This window comes from Grus americana, chromosome 3 (assembly GCF_028858705.1).
Source record: "Grus americana isolate bGruAme1 chromosome 3, bGruAme1.mat, whole genome shotgun sequence".
NCBI lineage: Eukaryota > Metazoa > Chordata > Aves > Gruiformes > Gruidae > Grus > Grus americana.
In genome coordinates, this window is record NC_072854.1 from 11,751 (window position 1) to 38,393 (window position 26,643).

The 26,643-nt window shown below is 61.8% G+C and overlaps 1 protein-coding gene across 5 annotated transcripts; it reads right to left on the reverse strand.

Annotated features, from left to right (window-relative positions):
- LOC129205099 (uncharacterized) lies at nucleotides 1–24,867 on the reverse strand. 5 transcript variants are annotated; one of them, XM_054822177.1, is made up of 6 exons: nucleotides 24,758–24,867; nucleotides 23,056–23,224; nucleotides 16,255–16,521; nucleotides 15,962–16,071; nucleotides 5,469–5,637; nucleotides 1,653–2,880 (listed from the first exon to the last, which is right to left on the reverse strand). In XM_054822177.1, exon 6 carries the CDS (start codon nucleotides 2,786–2,788, stop codon nucleotides 1,847–1,849), a length of 942 nt encoding a protein of 313 aa, XP_054678152.1. In that variant the 5' UTR covers nucleotides 2,789–2,880; nucleotides 5,469–5,637; nucleotides 15,962–16,071; nucleotides 16,255–16,521; nucleotides 23,056–23,224; nucleotides 24,758–24,867; the 3' UTR covers nucleotides 1,653–1,846. The 5 variants fall into 5 exon arrangements, 4 of the variants coding, with proteins under 4 accessions (XP_054678152.1, XP_054678151.1, XP_054678149.1 ...); XR_008576609.1 differs by lacking the exons at nucleotides 5,469–5,637; nucleotides 15,962–16,071; nucleotides 16,255–16,521; nucleotides 23,056–23,224; nucleotides 24,758–24,867 and adding exons at nucleotides 1–103; nucleotides 3,232–3,564 and having other exon boundaries at nucleotides 1,728–2,880; XM_054822176.1 differs by lacking the exons at nucleotides 15,962–16,071; nucleotides 16,255–16,521; nucleotides 23,056–23,224; nucleotides 24,758–24,867 and having other exon boundaries at nucleotides 5,469–6,557.
- Between the last annotated feature and the right edge of the window lie 1,776 nt (nucleotides 24,868–26,643).

Consider the following 26,643-nt stretch of genomic DNA (forward strand, 5'->3'; position numbering starts at 1 on the left):
CTCCGCTCCTCCCTCGGCTCACAGCAGCCCCTGCACACCGGCTGCCGGCAGCCGGTTCCGGGGAGGGGGCGTGGCGCTGCACTGCGCATGCGCGGCGCTGCCGCTGCAGTACCGAAATTTGGTCGCTAGGCGGCAGCACCGAGCGAGCATGCGCTGTGCGATGCGTGAGGGGCGGGGCTTGGCGTGCGTCGGGGGCGGAGTTTGCGTGAGGGGCGGGGCTTGGCGTGCGTCGCGGGCGGAGTTTGCGTGGGGGCGGAGTTTGCGTGAGGGGCGGGGCTTGGCGTGCGTCGGGGGCGGAGTTTGCGTGAGGGGCGGGGCTTGGCGTGCGTCGGGGGCGGAGTTTGCGTGAGGGGGCGGGGCTTGTGCTGCGTCGCGGGCGGGTGCGTCGGGGGCGGAGTTTGCGTGAGGGGCGGGGCTTGGCGTGCGTCGGGGCGGAGTTTGCGTGAGGGCGGAGTTTGCGTGGGGGGCGGGCTTGCTTGCGGGGGCGGGTTTGCGTCGGGGGCGGAGTTTGCGTGAGGGGCGGAGTTTGCGTCGGGGGGCGGGGCTTGGCGTGCGTCGGGGGCGGAGTTTGCGTGAGGGGCGGAGTTTGCGTCGGGGGCGGAGTTTGCGTGAGGGGCGGGGCTTGGCGTGCGTCGGGGCGGAGTTTGCGCGGGGGCGGAGTTTCGTCAGGGGCGGGCTTGGCTTGCGTCGGGGCGGAGTTTGCGTGAGGGCGCGGGAGCTTTGTGCGTGGGGCGGAGTTTGCGTCGGGGGCGGAGTTTGGTTAGGGGCGGGGGAGTTTGCGCCGGGGGCGGAGTTTGCGTGAGGGGCGGGGGCTTGGCGTGCGTCGGGGCGGAGTTTGCGTGAGGGGCGGAGTTTGCGTCGGGGGCGGGGCTTGGCTTGCGTCGGGGCGGAGTTTGCGTGAGGGGCGGAGTTTGCGTGGGGGCGGAGTTTGCGTGAGGGGCGGAGTTTGCGTGAGGGGCGGCTTGGCGTGCGTCGGGGGCGGAGTTTGCGTGAGGGGCGGAGTTTGCATCGGGGGCGGAGTTTGCGTGAGGGGCGGGGCTTGGCGTGCGTCGGGGCGGAGTTTGCGTGAGGGGCGGAGTTTGCGTGAGGGGGCGGGGCTTGCGTGAGGGGGCGGGGTTTGCGTGAGGGCGGGGTTTGCGTAGGGGCGGAGTTTGGCTTGCATCGGGGCGGAGTTTGCGTGAGGGGCGGGCTTGGCATCGGGCGGGGGGCGTTGCACAGGGCGGAGTTTGTTGTCTTGGGTTGTGTGGGGGCGGAGTTTGCATTGCGGGGGGGGCTTGGCGGGTTGCGTCAGGGCGGAGTTTGCGTGAGGGCGGAGTTTGCCTGAGGGGCGGGGCTTGGCGTGCATCAGGGCGGAGTTTGTGCTGGGGCGGCGGTTTGCATGAGGGGGGGGGGCTTGGCGGGCGTGAGGGGCGGAGTTTGCGTGGGGGGCGGAGTTTGCGGGGGGGGGGGGGGCGGAGTTTGGCATGGGTCAGGGGCGGAGCCAAGAAGCATCACTTTTGGATCCCGAGGATGCGAGCAATGTGACCTTGTTGAATACGTTAATACCCCCACACACCTCCTCCCCTGCCCTCCATCACGGCCCCCCCCCCCCCGCAAAGGAAGCGCCAACGCAGCCGGCACGGCAAAAGAGACCGCAAGCGTTTATTCAGTCACACACAGAGCCGGTTCCGGGAGAGACTCCGCACCGGGGCTCGGGGCCCGGCCCTGGGGCACCTCGGCTGTCCTACCCGGAGCCACGCTCGCCAGTCCGGCGTGGAACAGACACACGGTCGGTCCGTCAGGCTGCTGGAGAGCTGGGCTGCTATGTGCAGGCTGCCGCCAAAACCGAGGAGCCAGCTGCAGGACGCTAGAAGAGAGGAGAAAAGGGGCAGCCAGCTGGATGGGGGGGGCGGCGGCGGCGAGCGAGAAAGCACGAGGCAAGGAAAGGGACGGCGAGTGAAGGACGGGGACAGGGAGCCTGACAGAGAGGGAGGAAGAAGCGGCAGGAAGAGAGGCAGCGGGACGGCGACCGACAAACCAGGACGGGGAGCGGGACAGAGAGGCAGAAACGACCCTGGGCGGGCAGCGCCACGGCGAGGGAGGAAAAGAGAATAAGGGCAGGGAGCCGGACCGAGAGGTACGGCGAGGGACAGCGGCACGGGGAGCAGGACAGAGCAACAGAGAATAAAAAAAGGAAGCGGGAGCGTGAGAGAACCGGGCTGGGGAGCAGGGAGAAGGAGAGATAAAAGGAGAGAGCAACAGAGGGAAAGAGGACCGGGGAGCGGGACGCTGGGGCAGAGTGAGAACAAGAGGGGCAGGGAGCAGGACAGAGGGGCAGAGGCAGAAGGAGGACAGAGGGACAGAGAGACAAAAGAGGGAGACGAGGACTGGGCAGAGGGGAGAGAAAGACGGGGGCAAGGAGCAGAGACACAAAGGTGCCAGGAAAAGGACGGTCAGATGGAGCGAGAAACAGGGTCGGGGAGCAGGACAAAAGGACAAAGAAAAAGGCGAGGAAGAAGGAAGGAAGGATAAAGGTGGGACAGGGAACGGGACATACGCAGCGAAACAAAGCAGAACAGAGAAGAGAGGACAGGGATTGAGGAACAGAGAGAGAGATGCAGGCTGGTACACAGAGACGGCGAAGGTAAGCAAAACCAGCGACAGGCAGGAGGACCTGGTTCTGACAACCCATCGCTCCCGGTGTCGCTTCCACGGCCTCAAAAAATGCGACGTGCCGCAAGACAAGAGAATGGGAGAGTGAAAGCAAAGGCACGGGAAACTTAACGCTCTTAGTAATTTCACTGAGCATCACAGCTTACAGTTACTCAATGTCTTCCGGTGTCACAGGGTGAGGTACAACTGATTTCGTCTCCATATCTCTGGACAGAGCTTTTCTCATATCTAGGGGGGGGGGGAAGAAAAAAAAAAAAGATATTCTAAGACGACAGTCCTTGCACAAAGCCACGTTCAGCGAATTCTCTATTACAATAAGGTCGTTTCTAACCCAGAAGATTTCACAGAATCATAGAGTATCTCAAGTTGGAAGGGACCCATACGGATCACCGAGACCAAGCCCCCGCTCCACGCGGGACTACCTAAAACTAAACCGTGCGACTAAGAGCATCGTTCAGACGCTCCTTGAACTCCTGACAGGCTCGGTGGCTGCGACCGCTTCCCTGGGGAGCCTGTTCCGTGACTGACCGACCGCCCTCTCAGTGAAAAGCCTTTTCCCAACGTCCGGTCTGAACTTGCCCTGACGCAGCTTCGTCCCGTTTCCTCGGGTCCTAGTGCCGGTCACCGGAGAGAGCGGAGGTCAGCGCCTCCCCCTCCGCCGTCCCCCTCGAGGAAGGTGTAGACTGCGATGAGGTCACCCCTCGGCCTTCCCTTCTCCAAGCTGAACAAACCAAGTGACCTCAGCCGCTCCCCCTAAGTCTCGCCTCGGAGACCTCTCGCCATCTCGGTCGCCCTCCTCCGCGCACGCTCCCAGAGCGTTGTTCGGCGGCACCGCTCTCGACTGGAACCTAACGCTGCACGTAACTCAACTGAGCGGAAAGGAAATGACGGGCTAAAGGGACAAATACACGATTTAAGGCAGCCGCAACGATGGCAGATGTCTGTCCGTAGCCCTTCTATTTATTTCACAGCGCTCCTGCGTATCAAACGAACGGTACCAGAGCAGAAAAGGTATACGGCGTGGCCACGTTACCCCTCGGGGAGGACGGCGAAAGGAGAGAAGATCTAGAAAGAGGAAGCAGCTGGTACTTCGCTTTTGGTAACAGAATTAACATCAACACGTTCCTTCCCTTTGAAATTGAAAACGCCACCCAATTCTCTGCCACTGTTGACCACCGACACTTGTAAATTTCTAGTGAAACAGCTGAGGAAAACAAAGTTTCAGGTCCCTGGCTAGGGGAAGAAACCAGGCAAGCGCCGCCGTTCCTTCCCCCGACAACACTAGCAAAAAAAACCAGCCGCTGGGGGCGAGCGTTCCTCCGAAAGAAAAATCAGGTGAGAAACCGCATTTTTATTTTCAGCTTACCTACAGGATAAATGTCTTTGTAGTTGCTACAAAACGTGTAAACTGCACAAAGATTAAGTTTTGTAACCGATCTAAGGTTCAGTACGAAAAACTACCTAAAGGAGTACGCAAAGTCCCACTCATCAACAATTATCTGACCCTGTTTCATATTAAAAAAAAAAAAAAAAAAAAAAGTAATGCTAATCACACAGACAAGCCCAGGAACCCTCAACATGAGAATCTTTCCGTTCAGCCGGAGGCAGAACGAGTACTTACCACGGGCATCCTCATCTGGCTCTCCGCTGCTAGCAGAGCGGCACGCCAACGCTGTCCGGTACACGCCGTAGTACGCCTAGTTGCTTCTACGTATTTACCGCCGCCTGATTTGATACTCTCACAAAGAGATCGACGAAAAAGCCACCCTTTCTTTGAAAAAATAAAAACCAAAACCACACAGTTAAGGAACGGTAGGCGAACGTATTTCTAAATCATAACCCACGGCTTGCAGGCAGACCAAGAGCAGCTCTGACGATGCGGTACGCTCATCAAACATCTTTCACGCAGGAATAACAGATGTACTCCTTTACCACGGGACGCAGCCGGCACAGGGACAAATTTCATGCTGTTTTTGTCACACGACCGTCCTTCTGCACCAGCCAGTGGGTTCAGAATTAAGGACAGGACAGGCTAAACGCTCACACGAGCCTCCTATCCGTAAGAAACTATTAAAAATAGAAAAAAAAACTTCCACGTTTTAGATCGCGTTGCCTTAGGGACTGCCTCCTTCAAAGCCTGCCTGTTGGGGGGGGGGGGGGGGGGGGGGCGCGTGTGCGCGCACGCACGCGCGTGAGGCGTGGAAATCGGTCGCAGAATTCAGTTGCCTAACGAGAGACGGCCCTTCTCCTCGCAAGGCAAACGTTTCAAAACGTCGTACTCTTTTCCGATTTTACCGGCTGGTACTGGGGTTGCCCTACCAGCATGAGTTGGGGACCCGTCCCTCTGGGTCCGTGCGACGCCAAATTAAATATTCTGCAAGTAACCGAGCAGGAGATGGAAAGTAAGCTAAGATGCTCTCTGCCGTACAAGGTTTGTTCGCCATCGTCCCCGAGGGAATCGCACAAAGCCCACGCTTGCCGAACCGGTACGTCGGAGGCCCTACGGGAAACGGCGCTGACGTTTCGCCAAGCTCTTCTCCTGTCAAGAAGAGGACCTTTTCTGCGGCATCCCTATTGGCGTTCGGCCTGCTTTCGGCTCATTCTGGCAGGTCAGCTTTCAGAGAAAGCCTGAGATTTCAAACCGCCAAGCAACATTCACCATTCTTGCTCTCTGACTACGGGGAATTTCAGCGAATCGGAACGCTACTTGGAGCCACGTTCCGGGTCTGTTTCGCCGCAAACCAAATATCTAAGCCACGGACCGGGCGCCCGTAGAAAAATTACTTTAAAAGATTAAAGACAAGCACAGTACTCACTTTTCTGAAATTTCTTCCGGTAGCGCCATCAATTTAGCGGCCGAACCCAGCCGTCGAAATTCCGGTGCAACGGAGCGAGCAGGAACGTGTCCGTGCCGCTCTTCCCTGGCCACGGAGCCTTCCGCTCTACCCGTTACTGCGAACGTACGGAGCATCGGCGCAGCAGCACCTGTGGAATAACGCACCGCCCACAGCTATACAGAAGAAGAATCCGAGACGACGGTAGAAGACCCCAGACCAAAAGTCACCGCGGGACTAAGGGACGCGCGGACAGCGCGCGAGGGGCGGGTGTCCGGGACCCAAGCGTGGAACGGCCCCGGGATTTCTTTGTTCGGGGTCCCTCTCTTTGGAGGCGCCCCGCCCGGGCCGATCCCGCTGCTGCACCTTTCAGTTACGTTAATTATTTTACAAAATCCGACACCCGGAGACTGCTGCCGGAAGCCTCGGGTCGAGCCCGGAGGAGGAGGAGGAAGCGCGCCCGAGAAGAAGCGTGCGCGCGACACCGTGAACGGGGTGCGAACGCTGGGGCGGCAGCTGCTCCTCCTCAAACAGAGACAGAGAGAGAAAGAAGAGGGGGAAAGCCACAGGGTACAGAGGGCGGAAGTGGAAAAGAGGGGCCGGGAGCCGGACAGAGGGAGGTGGAGAAAGAGGCCGTCGGAAGGGAAGGGACGGGCTGCGGGGCAGAGGGGGACTTGCCAGCGCCAGGTTCGCGGTTCCACCCGATAATCGTAAAGGTCTCTGCCAACCTCGACGATTCGGTCGCTTTAAAAAACAATCGGGATCTCGAGGCGGACCGAGGGAGAGACGGAGAATATAAAAACGGTCGCGGCTAAGAGGGCAGAGAGGGAGGAATCGCGAGACAGGGAGAGGCAAGCCGGGCAGGGGAAAAAGTCCCGACAGGCTTCTGCAGCGACAGGGAGGAATTGAAGATTCGAGAGAGGGAGCTGGACAGAGAGAGAGACGGGGAAAGGTAAGACGGTGGCGAGCTACCGGGCAGAGAAGCAGAGTTTAATGCCGGGGACCGGGAGAGGGACAGAGAGGGAAGGAGAAAGGAACGAAGGGACGGGCTGCGGGGCAGACAGGGAGGAAGGAAGGAAGGAAGAAAGAAAGAGGGACAGGGAGCCAGACGAACCGCGACGGGGAAAGAAAAAGGTACCGACGGGCTAGGAGGCAGAGAGGGGAGACTTTAGAAAAACAGGGACGGGGAGCGAGACGGAGCCAGACCGAAAAAAGGAACCATAGCGACGGGTGCCGGGACAGAGAGGCGGGCCTTCAAAACGAGGGGCAGGGAAGAGGCTCAAGAGGGACGGAGAAAGAGAGAGACTCACGACGACTCGCTACGGAGCCGAGAAGGAAGACCTCGCACAACAGGAACGAGGAGCCGCACAGAGAGAGCCAGAGATGGCAGAAATACCGACGGGCTACAGGACCGAGGGGGAGGAATGCAGAAACAGTGGCTGGGGGCCGGACAGAGAGACAGGGAGAGAGAGAAGGAAACAATAGCCACGGGCTACGGGGCAGAGAGAGCGAGGACCTAAAAAAGGTGGGGACAGGCAGCCCGTCAGAGCGAGATGGAAAAAGAACATAGCGGGGAGCAGAAAGCAAACCAAAAAACCCCACAGCGGGGTGGGAAAGCGAGGGGGGCAGAGGAGGGCCCGCGACGCAGAGGAGAGGCGATGGGGCCCCGCGGGCCCAGGACTCACCGCAGCTCTGGCTCTCGGCGCTGCCGGGAGAGCTTGCCAGCGCAGACGCTTCTTTCTCCCGCTCTCCGCCTTTCCTTTGCTGTCACTCCGGTCGCTCGGCTGTCCTCCGCCTAAGAGAATACACGGGTGTCTTACAGCTCCGAGGAGACGAGTCTGCCTAGATGAGTAGCCTGCCTCCCTCCCTCCCTCCCTCGGTACGCGGCCGCACCGTGCTTTGGATTACGCGTGGCGACCCTGCGGTGCCCGTCGGCAGCCTGACCTGCCGCGGAGCGCAACGAGGGATCTTTCCTCACGCGGCAAGGCAGGCGCTCTCTTGCCTGCAGCGGGAGGCAGCTGCCGGCCGGAGAGCCTTCCATCTCTTCTTCTTCTTCTTCTTCTTCACCTTTCTCTGGCCATTCCAGCTTCCCTTAGGGCAGCTCCTGTCCACGGCCGGTAAGCGCTCCGCCGCCTGTCCCTTTTCGCCCCCACGCCACGAGGCGAGCCAGGCCAGGCACAGGCGAGGCGGGTGCAGTCGACGGCATCCCCAAGGGAGGGACGGGCAACCACGTCCTCAGCGCGGCCTGGGAGAGGGAAAGAAAAAGCAGTGGCCGTTACTACCGGAGGTCGGCCCTGGCCGGAGACCCTCCTCCTTCTGCAGGGGCTTCCGGAGACGCCGCTCTTTCCCCGCGCTGCTGCCGCTGCCGCCGCCGCCAGCACCCCTGTTCAGGAAGAAAGCGGCACAGGCGAGGGCCAGCTTGCCGCCTTCACGCCAGGGCTCGGGGGCGGCCTGGGGCTGCCGGACAGGCTTCCGGAGAGTCCGACCGGTAGCGCTCGTCTCGGGACACCGGGCAACGCCTCACCGCGCGCGCGCGCGCTCTCGTAGCACGGCCGCACCGCTGCTCGGGAGCGGCTGGAAGCCTGCAGAAAACCACTCGAAACCGGCAAAAAAACCCCAACCTCGCGCTCCTGCGAGAGCAAGTCGGGCTGTCCGGCAGCCACGTCCGCGAAAACGACGCCTCCCGGCACGCACTGGCAAGCGCCGCGTGGCAGCCATTAGAGTGCCGTAAGACTACACTTCCCGGCGTGCTCCGGGGAGCCAATATGGCCGACCAGCAGCCGCGTGCCCCAAGACTGCAACTCCCGGCGTGCCGCGGGAGGCAGCCTTCCACGCTTCCTGACCCTGCGGGGACACCGTCCCGTGCCCTCACCCCAAAGCCGACTCACCCGAAAGCCCCGCCGAGCCGCGACGGCAGCCCCGAGCTCCGCAGCGCGGCTCCGGGCTGGCGCCCCCCCCCCCGCCTCCCCTCAGCCACCTCCGAAAGGCGCGGACGCCCGCCGGCTCCGGGCAGCCCCCGCCGCGCGGCTCCGGACGGTCTCCCCGCCCGGTTCCGACACGGCGCGCACCCCCCCACCCGCCGCACGGCTCCGGGCAGCCCCCCTCCCCTCTGTGACACGGACCCCGCCGCCCCCCCGCCTCTCCTCGGAGGCGGCACCGCTGCCGCCGCCCTCCTCGGGGCTTTCCCCGGGACCCGCCGGTCCGTCCCGCTGCCCCGCTCACCTTCTCCCTCCGTGCAGCCGCAGCCCGGCGACGCCTCCGCTCCTCCCTCGGCTCACAGCAGCCCCTGCACACCGGCTGCCGGCAGCCGGTTCCGGGGAGGGGGCGTGGCGCTGCACTGCGCATGCGCGGCGCTGCCGCTGCAGTACCGAAATTTGGTCACTAGGCGGCAGCACCGAGCGAGCATGCGCTGTGCGCTGCGTGAGGGGCGGGGCTTGGCGTGCGTCGGGGGCGGAGTTTGCGTGAGGGGCGGGGCTTGGCGTGCGTCGCGGGCGGAGTTTGCGTCGGGGGCGGAGTTTGCGTGAGGGGCGGGGCTTGGCGTGCGTCGGGGGCGGAGTTTGCGTGAGGGGCGGGCTTGGCGTGCGTCGGGGGCGGAGTTTGCGTGAGGGGCGGGCTTGCGTGCGTCGCGGGCGGAGTTTGCGTCGGGGGCGGAGTTTGCGTGAGGGGCGGGGCTTGGCGTGCGTCGGGGGCGGAGTTTGCGTGAGGGGCGGAGTTTGCGTCGGGGGCGGAGTTTGCGTGAGGGGCGGGGCTTGGCGTTTGCGTCGGGGGCGGAGTTTGCGTGAGGGGCGGAGTTTGCGTGAGGGGCGGAGTTTGGCGTGCGTCGGGGGCGGAGTTTGCGTGAGGGGCGGAGTTTGCGTGAGGGGCGGAGTTTGCGTCGGGGGCGGGGCTTGGCGTGCGTCGGGGCGGAGTTTGCGCCGGGGGCGGAGTTTGCGTGAGGGGCGGGGCTTGGCTTGCGTCGGGGCGGAGTTTGCGTGAGGGGCGGAGTTTGCGTCGGGGGCGGGGCTTGGCGTGCGTCGGGGGCGGAGTTTGCGTGAGGGGCGGAGTTTGCGTGAGGGGCGGGGCTTGGCGTGCGTCGGGGGCGGAGTTTGCGTGAGGGGCGGGGCTTGGCGTGCGTCGGGGGCGGAGTTTGCGTGAGGGGCGGAGTTTGCGTCGGGGGCGGGGCTTGGCTTGCGTCGGGGCGGAGTTTGCGTGAGGGGCGGGGCTTGGCGTGCGTCGGGGGCGGAGTTTGCGTGAGGGGCGGAGTTTGCGTGAGGGGCGGGGCTTGGCGTGCATCGGGGCGGAGTTTGCGTGAGGGGCGGAGTTTGCGTGAGGGGCGGAGTGTGCGCCGGGGGCGGAGTTTGCGTGAGGGGCGGGGCTTGGCGTGCGTCAGGGGCGGAGTTTGCGTGAGGGGCGGAGTTTGCGTGAGGGGCAGGGCTTGGCGTGCGTCAGGGGCGGAGTTTGTGTGAGGGGCGGAGGTATCGTGAGGGGCGGAGTTTGGCATGAGGGGCGGTTTGTTTTGTGTGAGGGGCGGGGCTTGGCTTGCATCGGGGCGGAGTTTGCACCGGGGGCGGAGTTTGTGTGAGGGGCGGGGTTTGCGTGAGGGGCGGGGTTTGCATGAGGGGCGGGGCTTGGCTTGCATCGGGGGCGGAGTTTGCATGAGGGGCGGAGTTTGCTGGGGCGGGGCTTGGCGTGCAGGGGGCGGAGTTTGTGTGGGGGCGGAGTTTGCGTGGGGGGGGCTTGGCGTGCATCAGGGCGGAGTTTGCATGAGGGGCGGCGTTTGGCATGGAGGGGCGGAGTTTGGTGTGGGGGGGCGGAGTTTGCGGGGGGGCGCGGGGGGGGGAGTTTGGCATGGGTCAGGGGCGGAGCCAAGAAGCATCACTTTTGGATCCCGAGGATGCGAGCAATGTGACCTTGTTGAATACGTTAATACCCCCACACACACCTCCTCCCCTGCCCTCCATCACGGCCCCTCGCCCCCCCGCAAAGGAAGCGCCAACGCAGCCGGCACGGCAAAAGAGACCGCAAGCGTTTATTCAGTCACACACAGAGCCGGTTCCGGGAGAGACTCCGCACCGGGGCTCGGGGCCCGGCCCTGGGGCACCTCGGCTGTCCTACCCAGAGACACGGTCGGTCCGTCAGGCTGCTGGAGAGCTGGGCTGCTACGTGCAGGCTGCCGCCAAAACAGAGGAGCCAGCTGCAGGACGCTAGAAGAGAGGAGAAAAGGGGCAGCCAGCTGGAGGGGGGGGCGGCGGCGGCGAGCGAGAAAGCACGAGGCAAGGAAAGGGACGGCGAGTGAAGGACGGGGACAGGGAGCCTGACAGAGAGGGAGGAAGAAGCGGCAGGAAGAGAGGCAGCGGGACGGTGACCGACAAACAAGGACGGGGAGCGGGACAGAGAGGCAGAACGACCCTGGGCGGGCAGCGCCACGGCGAGGGAGGAAAAGAGAATAAGGGCAGGGAGCCGGACCGAGAGGTACGGCGAGGGACAGTGGCACGGGGAGCAGGACAGAGCAACAGAGAATAAAAAAAGGAAGCGGGAGCGTGAGAGAACCGGGCTGGGGAGCAGGGAGAAGGAGAGAGCAACAGAGGGAAAGAGGACCGGGGAGCGGGACGCTGGGGCAGAGTGAGAAAAAGAGGGGCAGGGAGCAAGACAGAGGGGCAGAGGCAGAAGGAGGACAGAGGGACAGAGAGACAAAAGAGGGAGACGAGGACTGGGCAGAGGGGAGAGAAAGACGGGGGCAAGGAGCAGAGACACAAAGGTGCCAGGAAAAGGACGGTCAGATGGAGCGAGAAACAGGGTCGGGGAGCAGGACAAAAGGACAAAGAAAAAGGCGAGGAAGAAGGAAGGAAGGATAAAGGTGGGACAGGGAACGGGACATACGCAGCGAAACAAAGTAGAACAGAGAAGAGAGGACAGGGATTGAGGAACAGAGAGAGAGATGCAGGCTGGTACACAGAGACGGCGAAGGTAAGCAAAACCAGCGACGGGCAGGAGGACCTGGTTCTGACAACCCATCGCTCCCGGTGTCGCTTCCACGGCCTCAAAGAATGGGAGAGTGAAAGCAAAGGCACGGGAAACTTAACGCTCTTAGTAATTTCACTGAGCATCACAGCTTACAGTTACTCAATGTCTTCCAGTGTCACAGGGTGAGGTACAACTGATTTCGTCTCCATATCTCTGGACAGAGCTTTTCTCATATCTGTGTGGGGGGGGAAGAAAAAAAAAAAAAAAGATATTCTAAGACGACAGTCCTTGCACAAAGCCACGTTCAGCGAATTCTCTATTACAATAAGGTCGTTTCTAACCCAGAAGATTTCACAGAATCATAGAGTATCTCAAGTTGGAAGGGACCCATACGGATCGCCGAGACCAAGCCCCCGCTCCACGCGGGACTACCTAAAACTAAACCGTGCGACTAAGAGCATCGTTCAGACGCTCCTTGAACTCCTGACAGGCTCGGTGGCTGCGACCGCTTCCCTGGGGAGCCTGTTCCGCGACTGAGCGACCGCCCTCTCAGTGAAAAGCCTTTTCCCAACGTCCGGTCTGAACTTGCCCTGACGCAGCTTCGTCCCGTTTCCTCGGGTCCTAGTGCCGGTCACCGGAGAGAGCGGAGGTCAGCGCCTCCCCCTCCGCCGTCCCCCTCGAGGAAGGTGTAGACTGCGATGAGGTCACCCCTCGGCCTTCCCTTCTCCAAGCTGAACAAACCAAGTGACCTCAGCCGCTCCCCCTAAGTCTCGCCTCGGAGACCTCTCGCCATCTCGGCCGCCCTCCTCCGCGCACGCTCCGAGAGCGTTGTTCGGCGGCACCGCTCTCGACTGGAACCTAACGCTGCACGTAACTCAACTGAGCGGAAAGGAAATGACGGGCTAAAGGGACAAATACACGATTTAAGGCAGCCGCAACGATGGCAGATGTCTGTCCGTAGCCCTTCTATTTATTTCACAGCGCTCCTGCGTACCAAACGAACGGTACCAGAGCAGAAAAGGTATACGGCGTGGCCACGTTACCCCTCGGGGAGGACGGCGAAAGGAGAGAAGATCTAGAAAGAGGAAGCAGCTGGTACTTCGCTTTTGGTAACAGAATTAACATCAACACGTTCCTTCCCTTTGAAATTGAAAACGCCACCCAATTCTCTGCCACTGTTGACCACCGACACTTGTAAATTTCTAGTGAAACAGCTGAGGAAAACAAAGTTTCAGGTCCCTGGCTAGGGGAAGAAACCAGGCAAGCGCCGCCGTTCCTTCCCCCCCGACAACACTAGCAAAAAAAACCAGCCGCTGGGGGCGAGCGTTCCTCCGAAAGAAAAATCAGGTGAGAAACCGCATTTTTATTTTCAGCTTACCTACAGGATAAATGTCTTTGTAGTTGCTACAAAACGTGTAAACTGCACAAAGATTAAGTTTTGTAACCGATCTAAGGTTCAGTACGAAAAACTACCTAAAGGAGTACGCAAAGTCCCACTCATCAACACTTATCTGACCCTGTTTCATATTAAAAAAAAAAAAAAAAAAAAAAAGTAATGCTAATCACACAGACAAGCCCAGGAACCCTCAACATGAGAATCTTTCCGTTCAGCCGGAGGCAGAACGAGTACTTACCACGGGCATCCTCATCTGGCTCTCCGCTGCTAGCAGAGCGGCACGCCAACGCTGTCCGGTACACGCCGTAGTACGCCTAGTTGCTTCTACGTATTTACCGCCGCCTGATTTGATACTCTCACAAAGAGATCGACGAAAAAGCCACCCTTTCTTTGAAAAAATAAAAACCAAAACCACACAGTTAAGGAACGGTAGGCGAACGTATTTCTAAATCATAACCCACGGCTTGCAGGCAGACCAAGAGCAGCTCTGACGATGCGGTACGCTCATCAAACATCTTTCACGCAGGAATAACAGATGTACTCCTTTACCACGGGACGCAGCCGGCACAGGGACAAATTTCATGCTGTTTTTGTCACACGACCGTCCTTCTGCACCAGCCAGTGGGTTCAGAATTAAGGACAGGACAGGCTAAACGCTCACACGAGCCTCCTATCCGTAAGAAACTATTAAAAATAGAAGAAAAAAAAACTTCCACGTTTTAGATCGCGTTGCCTTAGGGACTGCCTCCTTCAAAGCCTGCCTGTTGGGGGGGGGGGGGGGGGCGCGTGTGCGTGCGCGCACGCGCGTGAGGCGTGGAAATCGGTCGCAGAATTCAGTTGCCTAACGAGAGACGGCCCTTCTCCTCGCAAGGCAAACGTTTCAAAACGTCGTACTCTTTTCCGATTTTACCGGCTGGTACTGGGGTTGCCCTACCAGCATGAGTTGGGGACCCGTCCCTCTGGGTCCGTGCGACGCCAAATTAAATATTCTGCAAGTAACCGAGCAGGAGATGGAAAGTAAGCTAAGATACTCTCTGCCGTACAACGTTTGTTCGCCATCGTCCCCGAGGGAATCGCACAAAGCCCGCGCTTGCCGAACCGGTACGTCGGAGGCCCTACGGGAAACGGCGCTGACGTTTCGCCAAGCTCTTCTCCTGTCAAGAAGAGGACCTTTTCTGCGGCATCCCTATTGGCGTTCGGTCTGCTTTCGGCTCATTCTGGCAGGTCAGCTTTCAGAGAAAGCCTGAGATTTCAAACCGCCAAGCAACATTCACCATTCTTGCTCTCTGACTACGGGGAATTTCAGCGAATCGGAACGCTACTTGGAGCCACGTTCCGGGTCTGTTTCGCCGCAAACCAAATATCTAAGCCACGGACCGGGCGCCCGTAGAAAAATTACTTTAAAAGATTAAAGACAAGCACAGTACTCACTTTTCTGAAATTTCTTCCGGTAGCGCCATCAATTTAGCGGCCGAACCCAGCCGTCGAAATTCCGGTGCAACGGAGCGAGCAGGAACGTCTCCGTGCCGCTCTTCCCTGGCCACGGAGCCTTCCGCTCTACCCGTTACTGCGAACGTACGGAGCATCGGCGCGGCGGCACCTGTGGAATAACGCACCGCCCACAGCTATACAGAAGAAGAATCCGAGACGACGGTAGAAGACCCCAGACCAAAAGTCACCGCGGGACTAAGGGACGCGCGGACAGCGCGCGAGGGGCGGGTGTCCGGGACCCAAGCGTGGAACGGCCCCGGGATTTCTTTGTTCGGGGTCCCTCTCTTTGGAGGCGCCCCGCCCGGGCCGATCCCGCTGCTGCACCTTTCAGTTACGTTAATTATTTTACAAAATCCGACACCCGGAGACTGCTGCCGGAAGCCTCGGGTCGAGCCCGAAGGAGGAGGAGGAGGAGGAAGCGCGCCCGAGAAGAAGCGTGCGCGCGACACCGTGAACGGGGTGCGAACGCTGGGGCGGCAGCTGCTCCTCCTCAAACAGAGACAGAGAGAGAAAGAAGAGGGGGAAAGCCACAGGGTACAGAGGGCGGAAGTGGAAAAGAGGGGCCGGGAGCCGGACAGAGGGAGGTGGAGAAAGAGGCCGTCGGAAGGGAAGGGACGGGCTGCGGGGCAGAGGGGGACTTGCCAGCGCCAGGTTTGCGGTTCCACCCGATAATCGTAAAGGTCTCTGCCAACCTCGACGATTCGGTCGCTTTAAAAAACAATCGGGATCTCGAGGCGGACCGAGGGAGAGACGGAGAATATAAAAACGGTCGCGGCTAAGAGGGCAGAGAGGGAGGAATCGCGAGACAGGGAGAGGCAAGCCGGGCAGGGGAAAAAGTCCCGACAGGCTTCTGCAGCGACAGGGAGGAATTGAAGATTCGAGAGAGGGAGCTGGACAGAGAGAGAGACGGGGAAAGGTAAGACGGTGGCGAGCTACCGGGCAGAGAAGCAGAGTTTAAAGCCGGGGACCGGGAGAGGGACAGAGAGGGAAGGAGAAAGGAACGAAGGGCCGGGCTGCGGGGCAGACAGGGAGGAAGGAAGGAAGGAAGAAAGAGGGACAGGGAGCCAGACGAACCGCGACGGGGAAAGAAAAAGGTACCGACGGGCTAGGAGGCAGAGAGGGGAGACTTTAGAAAAACAGGGACGGGGAGCGAGACGGAGCCAGACCGAAAAAAGGAACCGTAGCGACGGGTGCTGGGACAGAGAGGCGGGCCTTCAAAACGAGGGGCAGGGAAGAGGCTCAAGAGGGACGGAGAAAGAGAGAGACTCACGACGACTCGCTACGGAGCCGAGAAGGAAGACCTCGAACAACAGGAACGAGGAGCCGCACAGAGAGAGCCAGAGACGGCAGAAATACCGACGGGCTACAGGACCGAGGGGGAGGAATGCAGAAACAGTGGCTGGGGGCCGGACAGAGAGACAGGGAGAGAGAGAAGGAAACAATAGCCACGGGCTACGGGGCAGAGAGAGCGAGGACCTAAAAAAGGTGGGGACAGGCAGCCCGTCAGAGCGAGATGGAAAAAGAACATAGCGGGGAGCAGAAAGCAAACCAAAAAACCCCACAGCGGGGTGGGAAAGCGAGGGGGGCAGAGGAGGGCCCGCGACGCAGAGGAGAGGCGATGGGGCCCCGCGGGCCCAGGACTCACCGCAGCTCTGGCTCTCGGCGCTGCCGGGAGAGCTTGCCAGCGCAGACGCTTCTTTCTCCTGCTCTCCGCCTTTCCTTTGCTGTCACTCCGGTCGCTCGGCTGTCCTCCGCCTAAGAGAATACACGGGTGTCTTACAGCTCCGAGGAGACGAGTCTGCCTAGATGAGTAGCCTGCCTCCCTGCCTCCCTCCCTCGGTACGCGGCCGCACCGTGCTTTGGATTACGCGTGGCGACCCTGCGGTGCCCGTCGGCAGCCTGACCTGCCGCGGAGCGCAACGAGGGATCTTTCCTCACGCGGCGAGGCAGGCGCTCTCTTGCCTGCAGCGGGAGGCAGCTGCCGGCCGGAGAGCCTTCCATCTCTTCTTCTTCTTCTTCTTCTTCACCTTTCTCTGGCCATTCCAGCTTCCCTTAGGGCAGCTCCTGTCCACGGCCGGTAAGCGCTCCGCCGCCTGTCCCTTTTCGCCCCCACGCCACGAGGCGAGCCAGGCCAGGCACAGGCGAGGCGGGTGCAGTCGACGGCATCCCCAAGGGAGGGACGGGCAACCACGTCCTCAGCGCGGCCTGGGAGAGGGAAAGAAAAAGCAGTGGCCGTTACTACCGGAGGTCGGCCCTGGCCGGAGACCCTCCTCCTTCTGCAGGGGCTTCCGGAGACGCCGCTCTTTCCCTGCGCTGCTGCCGCTGCCGCCGCCGCCAGCACCCCCGTTCAGGAAGAAAGCGGCACAGGCGAGGGCCAGCTTGCCGCCTTCACGCCAGGGCTCGGGGGCGGCCTGGGGCTGACGGACAGGCTTCCGGAGAGTCCGACCGGTAGCGCTCGTCTCGGGACACCGGGCAACGCCTCACCGCGCGCGCGCGCTCTCGTAGCATGGCCGCACCGCTGCTCGGGAGTGGCTGGAAGCCTGCAGAAAACCACTCGAAACCGGCAAAAAAACCCCAACCTCGCGCTCCTGCGAGAGCAAGTCGGGCTGTCCGGCAGCCACGTCCGCGAAAACCACGCCTCCCGGCACGCACTGGCAAGCGCCGCGTGGCAGCCATTAGAGTGCCGTAAGACTACACTTCCCGGCGTGCTCCGGGGAGCCAATATGGCCGACCAGCAGCCGCGTGCCCCAAGACTGCAACTCCCGGCGTGCCGCGGGAGGCAGCCTTCCACGCTTCCTGACCCTGCGAGGACACCGTCCCGTGCCCTCACCCGAAAGCCGACTCACCCGAAAGCCCCGCCGAGCCGCGACGGCAGCCCCGAGCTCCGCAGCGCGGCTCCGGGCTGGCGCCCCCCCCCCCCCCCGCCTCCCCTCAGCCACCTCCGAAAGGCGCGGACGCCCGCCGGCTCCGGGCAGCCCCCGCCGCGCGGCTCCGGACGGTCTCCCCGCCCGGTTCCGGCACGGCGCGCACCCCCCCCACCCGCCGCACGGCTCCGGGCAGCCCCCCTCCCCTCTGTGACACGGATCCCGCCGCCCCCCCGCCTCTCCTCGGAGGCGGCACCGCTGCCGCCGCCCTCCTCGGGGCTTTCCCCGGGACCCGCCGGTCCGTCCCGCTGCCCCGCTCACCTTCTCCCTCCGTGCAGCCGCAGCCCGGCGACGCCTCCGCTCCTCCCTCGGCTCACAGCAGCCCCTGCACACCGGCTGCCGGCAGCCGGTTCCGGGGAGGGGGCGTGGCGCTGCACTGGGCATGCGCGGCGCTGCCGCCGCAGTACCGAAATTTGGTCGCTAGGCGGCAGCACCGAGCGAGCATGCGCTGTGCGCTGCGTGAGGGGCGGGGCTTGGCGTGCGTCGGGGGCGGAGTTTGCGTGAGGGGCGGGGCTTGGCGTGCGTCGGGGGCGGAGTTTGCGTCGGGGGCGGAGTTTGCGTCAGGGGCGGGGCTTGGCGTGCGTCGGGGGCGGAGTTTGCGTGAGGGGCGGAGTTTGCGTGAGGGGCGGAGTTTGCGTCGGGGGCGGAGTTTGCGTCAGGGGCGGGGCTTGGCTTGCGTCGGGGGCGGAGTTTGCGTGAGGGGCGGAGTTTGCGTGAGGGGCGGAGTTTGCGTCAGGGGCGGGGCTTGGCGTGAGTGGGGGCGGAGTTTGCGTGAGGGGCGGAGTTTGCGTGAGGGGCGGGGCTTGGCGTGCGTCGCGGGCGGAGTTTGCGTGAGGGGCGGAGTTTGCGTCAGGGGCGGGGCTTGGCTTGCGTCGGGGGCGGAGTTTGCGTGAGGGGCGGAGTTTGCGTGAGGGGCGGAGTTTGCGTCGGGGGCGGAGTTTGCGTGAGGGGCGGGGCTTGGCGTGCATCAGGGGCGGAGTTTGCGTGAGGGGCAGGGCTTGGCTTGCATCGGGGCGGAGTTTGCGTCGGGGGCGGAGTTTGCGTGAGGGGCGGTGCTTGGCGGGCGTCAGAGGCGGAGTTTGCGTGAGGGGCGGGGCTTGGCGTGCATCACGGGCGGAGTTTGCCTCGGGGGCGGCGTTTGCGTGAGGGGCAGGGCTTGGCGTGCGTCGGGGGCGGAGTCTGCGTGAGGGGTGGAGTTTGCGTCGGGGCGGAGTTTGCGTGAGGGGCGGGGTTTGCGTCGGGGGCGGGGCTTGGCGTGCGTCGGGGGCGGAGTTTGCGTGAGGGTCGGGGTTAGCGTCGGGGGCGGAGTTTTCGTGAGGGGCGGGGCTTGGCGTGCGTCGGGGGCGGAGTTTGCGTGATGGGCGGAGTTTGCGTGAGGGGCGGAGTTTGCGTCGGGGCGGAGTTTGCGTGAGGGGTGGGGCTTGGCATGCATCGGGGCGGATTTTGCATCGGGGCGGAGTTTGTGTGGGGGCGGAGTTTGCGTGAGGGGCGGGGCTTGGCTTGCATCGGGGCAGAGTTTGCACCGGGGGCGGAGTTTGCGTCAGGGGCGGGGTTTGGCGTGCATCGGGGGCAGAGTTTGCGTGAGGGGCGGAGTTTGCGTGGGGGGCGGGGCTTGGCGTGAGTGGGGGCGGAGTTTGCGTGAGGGGCGGAGTTTCCATGAGGGGCGGGGCTTGGCGTGAGTGGGGGTGGAGTTAGCATGGGGGCAGGGCTTGGTGTGAGTCGTGGGCGGCGGCGTTTGCGTGGGGGGCGGCGTTTGCGTGGGGGGCGGCGTTTGGCGTGGGGGGCGGCGTTTGGCGTGGGGGGCGGCGTTTGGCGTGGGGGGCGGCGTTTGGCGTTGGTCAGGGGCGGAGCCAAGAAGCATCACTTTTGGATCCCGAGGATGCGAGCAATGTGACCTTGTTGAATACGTTAATACCCCCACACACACCTCCTCCCCTGCCCTCCATCACGGCCCCTCGCCCCCCCCGCAAAGGAAGCGCCAACGCAGCCGGCACGGCAAAAGAGACCGCAAGCGTTTATTCAGTCACACACAGAGCCGGTTCCGGGAGAGACTCCGCACCGGGGCTCGGGGCCCGGCCCTGGGGCACCTCGGCTGTCCTACCCAGAGACACGGTCGGTCCGTCAGGCTGCTGGAGAGCTGGGCTGCTACGTGCAGGCTGCCGCCAAAACCGAGGAGCCGGCTGCAGGACGCTAGAAGAGAGGAGAAAAGGGGCAGCCAGCTGGATGGGGGGGGCGGCGGCGGCGAGCGAGAAAGCACGAGGCAAGGAAAGGGACGGCGAGTGAAGGACGGGGACAGGGAGCCTGACAGAGAGGCAGGAAGAAGCGGCAGGAAGAGAGGCAGCGGGACGGCGACCGACAAACCAGGACGGGGAGCGGGACAGAGAGGCAGAAACGACCCTGGGCGGGCAGCGCCACGGCGAGGGAGGAAAAGAGAATAAGGGCAGGGAGCCGGACCGAGAGGTACGGCGAGGGACAGCGGCACGGGGAGCAGGACAGAGCAACAGAGAATAAAAAAAGGAAGTGGGAGCGTGAGAGAACCGGGCTGGGGAGCAGGGAGAAGGAGAGATAAAAGGAGAGAGCAACAGAGGGAAAGAGGACCGGGGAGCGGGACGCTGGGGCAGAGTGAGAAAAAGAGGGGCAGGGAGCAGGACAGAGGGGCAGAGGCAGAAGGAGGACAGAGGGACAGAGAGACAAAAGAGGGAGACGAGGACTGGGCAGAGGGGAGAGAAAGACGGGGGCAAGGAGCAGAGACACAAAGGTGCCAGGAAAAGGACGGTCAGATGGAGCGAGAAACAGGGTCGGGGAGCAGGACAAAAGGACAAAGAAAAAGGCGAGGAAGAAGGAAGGAAGGATAAAGGTGGGACAGGGAACGGGACATACGCAGCGAAACAAAGCAGAACAGAGAAGAGAGGACAGGGATTGAGGAACAGAGAGAGAGATGCAGGCTGGTACACAGAGACGGCGAAGGTAAGCAAAACCAGCGACGGGCAGGAGGACCTGGTTCTGACAACCCATCGCTCCCGGTGTCGCTTCCACGGCCTCAAAAAATGCGACGTGCCGCAAGACAAGAGAATGGGAGAGTGAAAGCAAAGGCACGGGAAACTTAACGCTCTTAGTAATTTCACTGAGCATCACAGCTTACAGTTACTCAATGTCTTCCGGTGTCACAGGGTGAGGTACAACTGATTTCGTCTCCATATCTCTGGACAGAGCTTTTCTCATATCTGGGGGGGGGGGGGGGAAGAAAAAAAAAAAAGATATTCTAAGACGACAGTCCTTGCACAAAGCCACGTTCAGCGAATTCTCTATTACAATAAGGTCGTTTCTAACCCAGAAGATTTCACAGAATCATAGAGTATCTCAAGTTGGAAGGGACCCATACGGATCGCCGAGACCAAGCCCCCGCTCCACGCGGGACTACCTAAAACTAAACCGTGCGACTAAGAGCATCGTTCAGACGCTCCTTGAACTCCTGACAGGCTCGGTGGCTGCGACCGCTTCCCTGGGGAGCCTGTTCCGCGACTGAGCGACCGCCCTCTCAGTGAAAAGCCTTTTCCCAACGTCCGGTCTGAACTTGCCCTGACGCAGCTTCGTCCCGTTTCCTCGGGTCCTAGTGCCGGTCACCGGAGAGAGCGGAGGTCAGCGCCTCCCCCTCCGCCGTCCCCCTCGAGGAAGGTGTAGACTGCGATGAGGTCACCCCTCGGCCTTCCCTTCTCCAAGCTGAACAAACCAAGTGACCTCAGCCGCTCCCCCTAAGTCTCGCCTCGGAGACCTCTCGCCATCTCGGCCGCCCTCCTCCGCGCACGCTCCGAGAGCGTTGTTCGGCGGCACCGCTCTCGACTGGAACCTAACGCTGCACGTAACTCAACTGAGCGGAAAGGAAATGACGGGCTAAAGGGACAAATACACGATTTAAGGCAGCCGCAACGATGGCAGATGTCTGTCCGTAGCCCTTCTATTTATTTCACAGCGCTCCTGCGTACCAAACGAACGGTACCAGAGCAGAAAAGGTATACGGCGTGGCCACGTTACCCCTCGGGGAGGACGGCGAAAGGAGAGAAGATCTAGAAAGAGGAAGCAGCTGGTACTTCGCTTTTGGTAACAGAATTAACATCAACACGTTCCTTCCCTTTGAAATTGAAAACGCCACCCAATTCTCTGCCACTGTTGACCACCGACACTTGTAAATTTCTAGTGAAACAGCTGAGGAAAACAAAGTTTCAGGTCCCTGGCTAGGGGAAGAAACCAGGCAAGCGCCGCCGTTCCTTCCCCCCGACAACACTAGCAAAAAAAACCAGCCGCTGGGGGCGAGCGTTCCTCCGAAAGAAAAATCAGGTGAGAAACCGCATTTTTATTTTCAGCTTACCTACAGGATAAATGTCTTTGTAGTTGCTACAAAATGTGTAAACTGCACAAAGATTAAGTTTTGTAACCGATCTAAGGTTCAGTACGAAAAACTACCTAAAGGAGTACGCAAAGTCCCACTCATCAACACTTATCTGACCCTGTTTCATATAAAAAAAAAAAAAAAAAAAAAAAAAAGTAATGCTAATCACACAGACAAGCCCAGGAACCCTCAACATGAGAATCTTTCCGTTCAGCCGGAGGCAGAACGAGTACTTACCACGGGCATCCTCATCTGGCTCTCCGCTGCTAGCAGAGCGGCACGCCAACGCTGTCCGGTACACGCCGTAGTACGCCTAGTTGCTTCTACGTATTTACCGCCGCCTGATTTGATACTCTCACAAAGAGATCGACGAAAAAGCCACCCTTTCTTTGAAAAAATAAAAACCAAAACCACACAGTTAAGGAACGGTAGGCGAACGTATTTCTAAATCATAACCCACGGCTTGCAGGCAGACCAAGAGCAGCTCTGACGATGCGGTACGCTCATCAAACATCTTTCACGCAGGAATAACAGATGTACTCCTTTACCACGGGACGCAGCCGGCACAGGGACAAATTTCATGCTGTTTTTGTCACACGACCGTCCTTCTGCACCAGCCAGTGGGTTCAGAATTAAGGACAGGACAGGCTAAATGCTCACACGAGCCTCCTATCCGTAAGAAACTATTAAAAATAGAAAAAAAAACTTCCACGTTTTAGATCGCGTTGCCTTAGGGACTGCCTCCTTCAAAGCCTGCCTGTTGGGGGGGGGGGGGGGGGGCGCGTGTGCGCGCACGCACGCGCGTGAGGCGTGGAAATCGGTCGCAGAATTCAGTTGCCTAACGAGAGACGGCCCTTCTCCTCGCAAGGCAAACGTTTCAAAACGTCGTACTCTTTTCCGATTTTACCGGCTGGTACTGGGGTTGCCCTACCAGCATGAGTTGGGGACCCGTCCCTCTGGGTCCGTGCGACGCCAAATTAAATATTCTGCAAGTAACCGAGCAGGAGATGGAAAGTAAGCTAAGATACTCTCTGCCGTACAACGTTTGTTCGCCATCGTCCCCGAGGGAATCGCACAAAGCCCACGCTTGCCGAACCGGTACGTCGGAGGCCCTACGGGAAACGGCGCTGACGTTTCGCCAAGCTCTTCTCCTGTCAAGAAGAGGACCTTTTCTGCGGCATCCCTATTGGCGTTCGGTCTGCTTTCGGCTCATTCTGGCAGGTCAGCTTTCAGAGAAAGCCTGAGATTTCAAACCGCCAAGCAACATTCACCATTCTTGCTCTCTGACTACGGGGAATTTCAGCGAATCGGAACGCTACTTGGAGCCACGTTCCGGGTCTGTTTCGCCGCAAACCAAATATCTAAGCCACGGACCGGGCGCCCGTAGAAAAATTACTTTAAAAGATTAAAGACAAGCACAGTACTCACTTTTCTGAAATTTCTTCCGGTAGCGCCATCAATTTAGCGGCCGAACCCAGCCGTCGAAATTCCGGTGCAACGGAGCGAGCAGGAACGTGTCCGTGCCGCTCTTCCCTGGCCACGGAGCCTTCCGCTCTACCCGTTACTGCGAACGTACGGAGCATCGGCGCAGCAGCACCTGTGGAATAACGCACCGCCCACAGCTATACAGAAGAAGAATCCGAGACGACGGTAGAAGACCCCAGACCAAAAGTCACCGCGGGACTAAGGGACGCGCGGACAGCGCGCGAGGGGCGGGTGTCCGGGACCCAAGCGTGGAACGGCCCCGGGATTTCTTTGTTCGGGGTCCCTCTCTCTGGAGGCGCCCCGCCCGGGCCGATCCCGCTGCTGCACCTTTCAGTTACGTTAATTATTTTACAAAATCCGACACCCGGAGACTGCTGCCGGAAGCCTCGGGTCGAGCCCGGAGGAGGAGGAGGAGGAAGCGCGCCCGAGAAGAAGCGTGCGCGCGACACCGTGAACGGGGTGCGAACGCTGGGGCGGCAGCTGCTCCTCCTCAAACAGAGACAGAGAGAGAAAGAAGAGGGGGAAAGCCACAGGGTACAGAGGGCGGAAGTGGAAAAGAGGGGCCGGGAGCCGGACAGAGGGAGGTGGAGAAAGAGGCCGTCGGAAGGGAAGGGACGGGCTGCGGGGCAGAGGGGGACTTGCCAGCGCCAGGTTTGCGGTTCCACCCGATAATCGTAAAGGTCTCTGCCAACCTCGACGATTCGGTCGCTTTAAAAAACAATCGGGATCTCGAGGCGGACCGAGGGAGAGACGGAGAATATAAAAACGGTCGCGGCTAAGAGGGCAGAGAGGGAGGAATCGCGAGACAGGGAGAGGCAAGCCGGGCAGGGGAAAAAGTCCCGACAGGCTTCTGCAGCGACAGGGAGGAATTGAAGATTCGAGAGAGGGAGCTGGACAGAGAGAGAGACGGGGAAAGGTAAGACGGTGGCGAGCTACCGGGCAGAGAAGCAGAGTTTAAAGCCGGGGACCGGGAGAGGGACAGAGAGGGAAGGAGAAAGGAACGAAGGGCCGGGCTGCGGGGCAGACAGGGAGGAAGGAAGGAAGGAAGAAAGAGGGACAGGGAGCCAGACGAACCGCGACGGGGAAAGAAAAAGGTACCGACGGGCTAGGAGGCAGAGAGGGGAGACTTTAGAAAAACAGGGACGGGGAGCGAGACGGAGCCAGACCGAAAAAAGGAACCGTAGCGACGGGTGCTGGGACAGAGAGGCGGGCCTTCAAAACGAGGGGCAGGGAAGAGGCTCAAGAGGGACGGAGAAAGAGAGAGACTCACGACGACTCGCTACGGAGCCGAGAAGGAAGACCTCGAACAACAGGAACGAGGAGCCGCACAGAGAGAGCCAGAGACGGCAGAAATACCGACGGGCTACAGGACCGAGGGGGAGGAATGCAGAAACAGTGGCTGGGGGCCGGACAGAGAGACAGGGAGAGAGAGAAGGAAACAATAGCCACGGGCTACGGGGCAGAGAGAGCGAGGACCTAAAAAAGGTGGGGACAGGCAGCCCGTCAGAGCGAGATGGAAAAAGAACATAGCGGGGAGCAGAAAGCAAACCAAAAAACCCCACAGCGGGGTGGGAAAGCGAGGGGGGCAGAGGAGGGCCCGCGACGCAGAGGAGAGGCGATGGGGCCCCGCGGGCCCAGGACTCACCGCAGCTCTGGCTCTCGGCGCTGCCGGGAGAGCTTGCCAGCGCAGACGCTTCTTTCTCCTGCTCTCCGCCTTTCCTTTGCTGTCACTCCGGTCGCTCGGCTGTCCTCCGCCTAAGAGAATACACGGGTGTCTTACAGCTCCGAGGAGACGAGTCTGCCTAGATGAGTAGCCTGCCTCCCTGCCTCCCTCCCTCGGTACGCGGCCGCACCGTGCTTTGGATTACGCGTGGCGACCCTGCGGTGCCCGTCGGCAGCCTGACCTGCCGCGGAGCGCAACGAGGGATCTTTCCTCACGCGGCGAGGCAGGCGCTCTCTTGCCTGCAGCGGGAGGCAGCTGCCGGCCGGAGAGCCTTCCATCTCTTCTTCTTCTTCTTCTTCTTCACCTTTCTCTGGCCATTCCAGCTTCCCTTAGGGCAGCTCCTGTCCACGGCCGGTAAGCGCTCCGCCGCCTGTCCCTTTTCGCCCCCACGCCACGAGGCGAGCCAGGCCAGGCACAGGCGAGGCGGGTGCAGTCGACGGCATCCCCAAGGGAGGGACGGGCAACCACGTCCTCAGCGCGGCCTGGGAGAGGGAAAGAAAAAGCAGTGGCCGTTACTACCGGAGGTCGGCCCTGGCCGGAGACCCTCCTCCTTCTGCAGGGGCTTCCGGAGACGCCGCTCTTTCCCTGCGCTGCTGCCGCTGCCGCCGCCGCCAGCACCCCCGTTCAGGAAGAAAGCGGCACAGGCGAGGGCCAGCTTGCCGCCTTCACGCCAGGGCTCGGGGGCGGCCTGGGGCTGACGGACAGGCTTCCGGAGAGTCCGACCGGTAGCGCTCGTCTCGGGACACCGGGCAACGCCTCACCGCGCGCGCGCGCTCTCGTAGCATGGCCGCACCGCTGCTCGGGAGTGGCTGGAAGCCTGCAGAAAACCACTCGAAACCGGCAAAAAAACCCCAACCTCGCGCTCCTGCGAGAGCAAGTCGGGCTGTCCGGCAGCCACGTCCGCGAAAACCACGCCTCCCGGCACGCACTGGCAAGCGCCGCGTGGCAGCCATTAGAGTGCCGTAAGACTACACTTGCGTGCTCCGGGGAGCCAATATGGCCGACCAGCAGCCGCGTGCCCCAAGACTGCAACTGCCGGCGTGCCGCGGGAGGCAGCCTTCCACGCTTCCTGACCCTGCGAGGACACCGTCCCGTGCCCTCACCCGAAAGCCGACTCACCCGAAAGCCCCGCCGAGCCGCGACGGCAGCCCCGAGCTCCGCAGCGCGGCTCCGGGCTGGCGCCCCCCCCCCCGCCTCCCCTCAGCCACCTCCGAAAGGCGCGGACGCCCGCCGGCTCCGGGCAGCCCCCGCCGCGCGGCTCCGGACGGTCTCCCCGCCCGGTTCCGACACGGCGCGCACCCCCCCCACCCGCCGCACGGCTCCGGGCAGCCCCCCTCCCCTCTGTGACACGGACCCCGCCGCCCCCCCGCCTCTCCTCGGAGGCGGCACCGCTGCCGCCGCCCTCCTCGGGGCTTTCCCCGGGACCCGCCGGTCCGTCCCGCTGCCCCGCTCACCTTCTCCCTCCGTGCAGCCGCAGCCCGGCGACGCCTCCGCTCCTCCCTCGGCTCACAGCAGCCCCTGCACACCGGCTGCCGGCAGCCGGTTCCGGGGAGGGGGCGTGGCGCTGCACTGGGCATGCGCGGCGCTGCCGCCGCAGTACCGAAATTTGGTCGCTAGGCGGCAGCACCGAGCGAGCATGCGCTGTGCGCTGCGTGAGGGGCGGGGCTTGGCGTGCGTCGGGGGCGGAGTTTGCGTGAGGGGCGGGGCTTGGCGTGCGTCGCGGGCGTAGTTTGCGTCGGGGGCGGAGTTTGCGTCAGGGGCGGGGCTTGGCGTGCGTCGGGGGCGGAGTTTGCGTGAGGGGCGGAGTT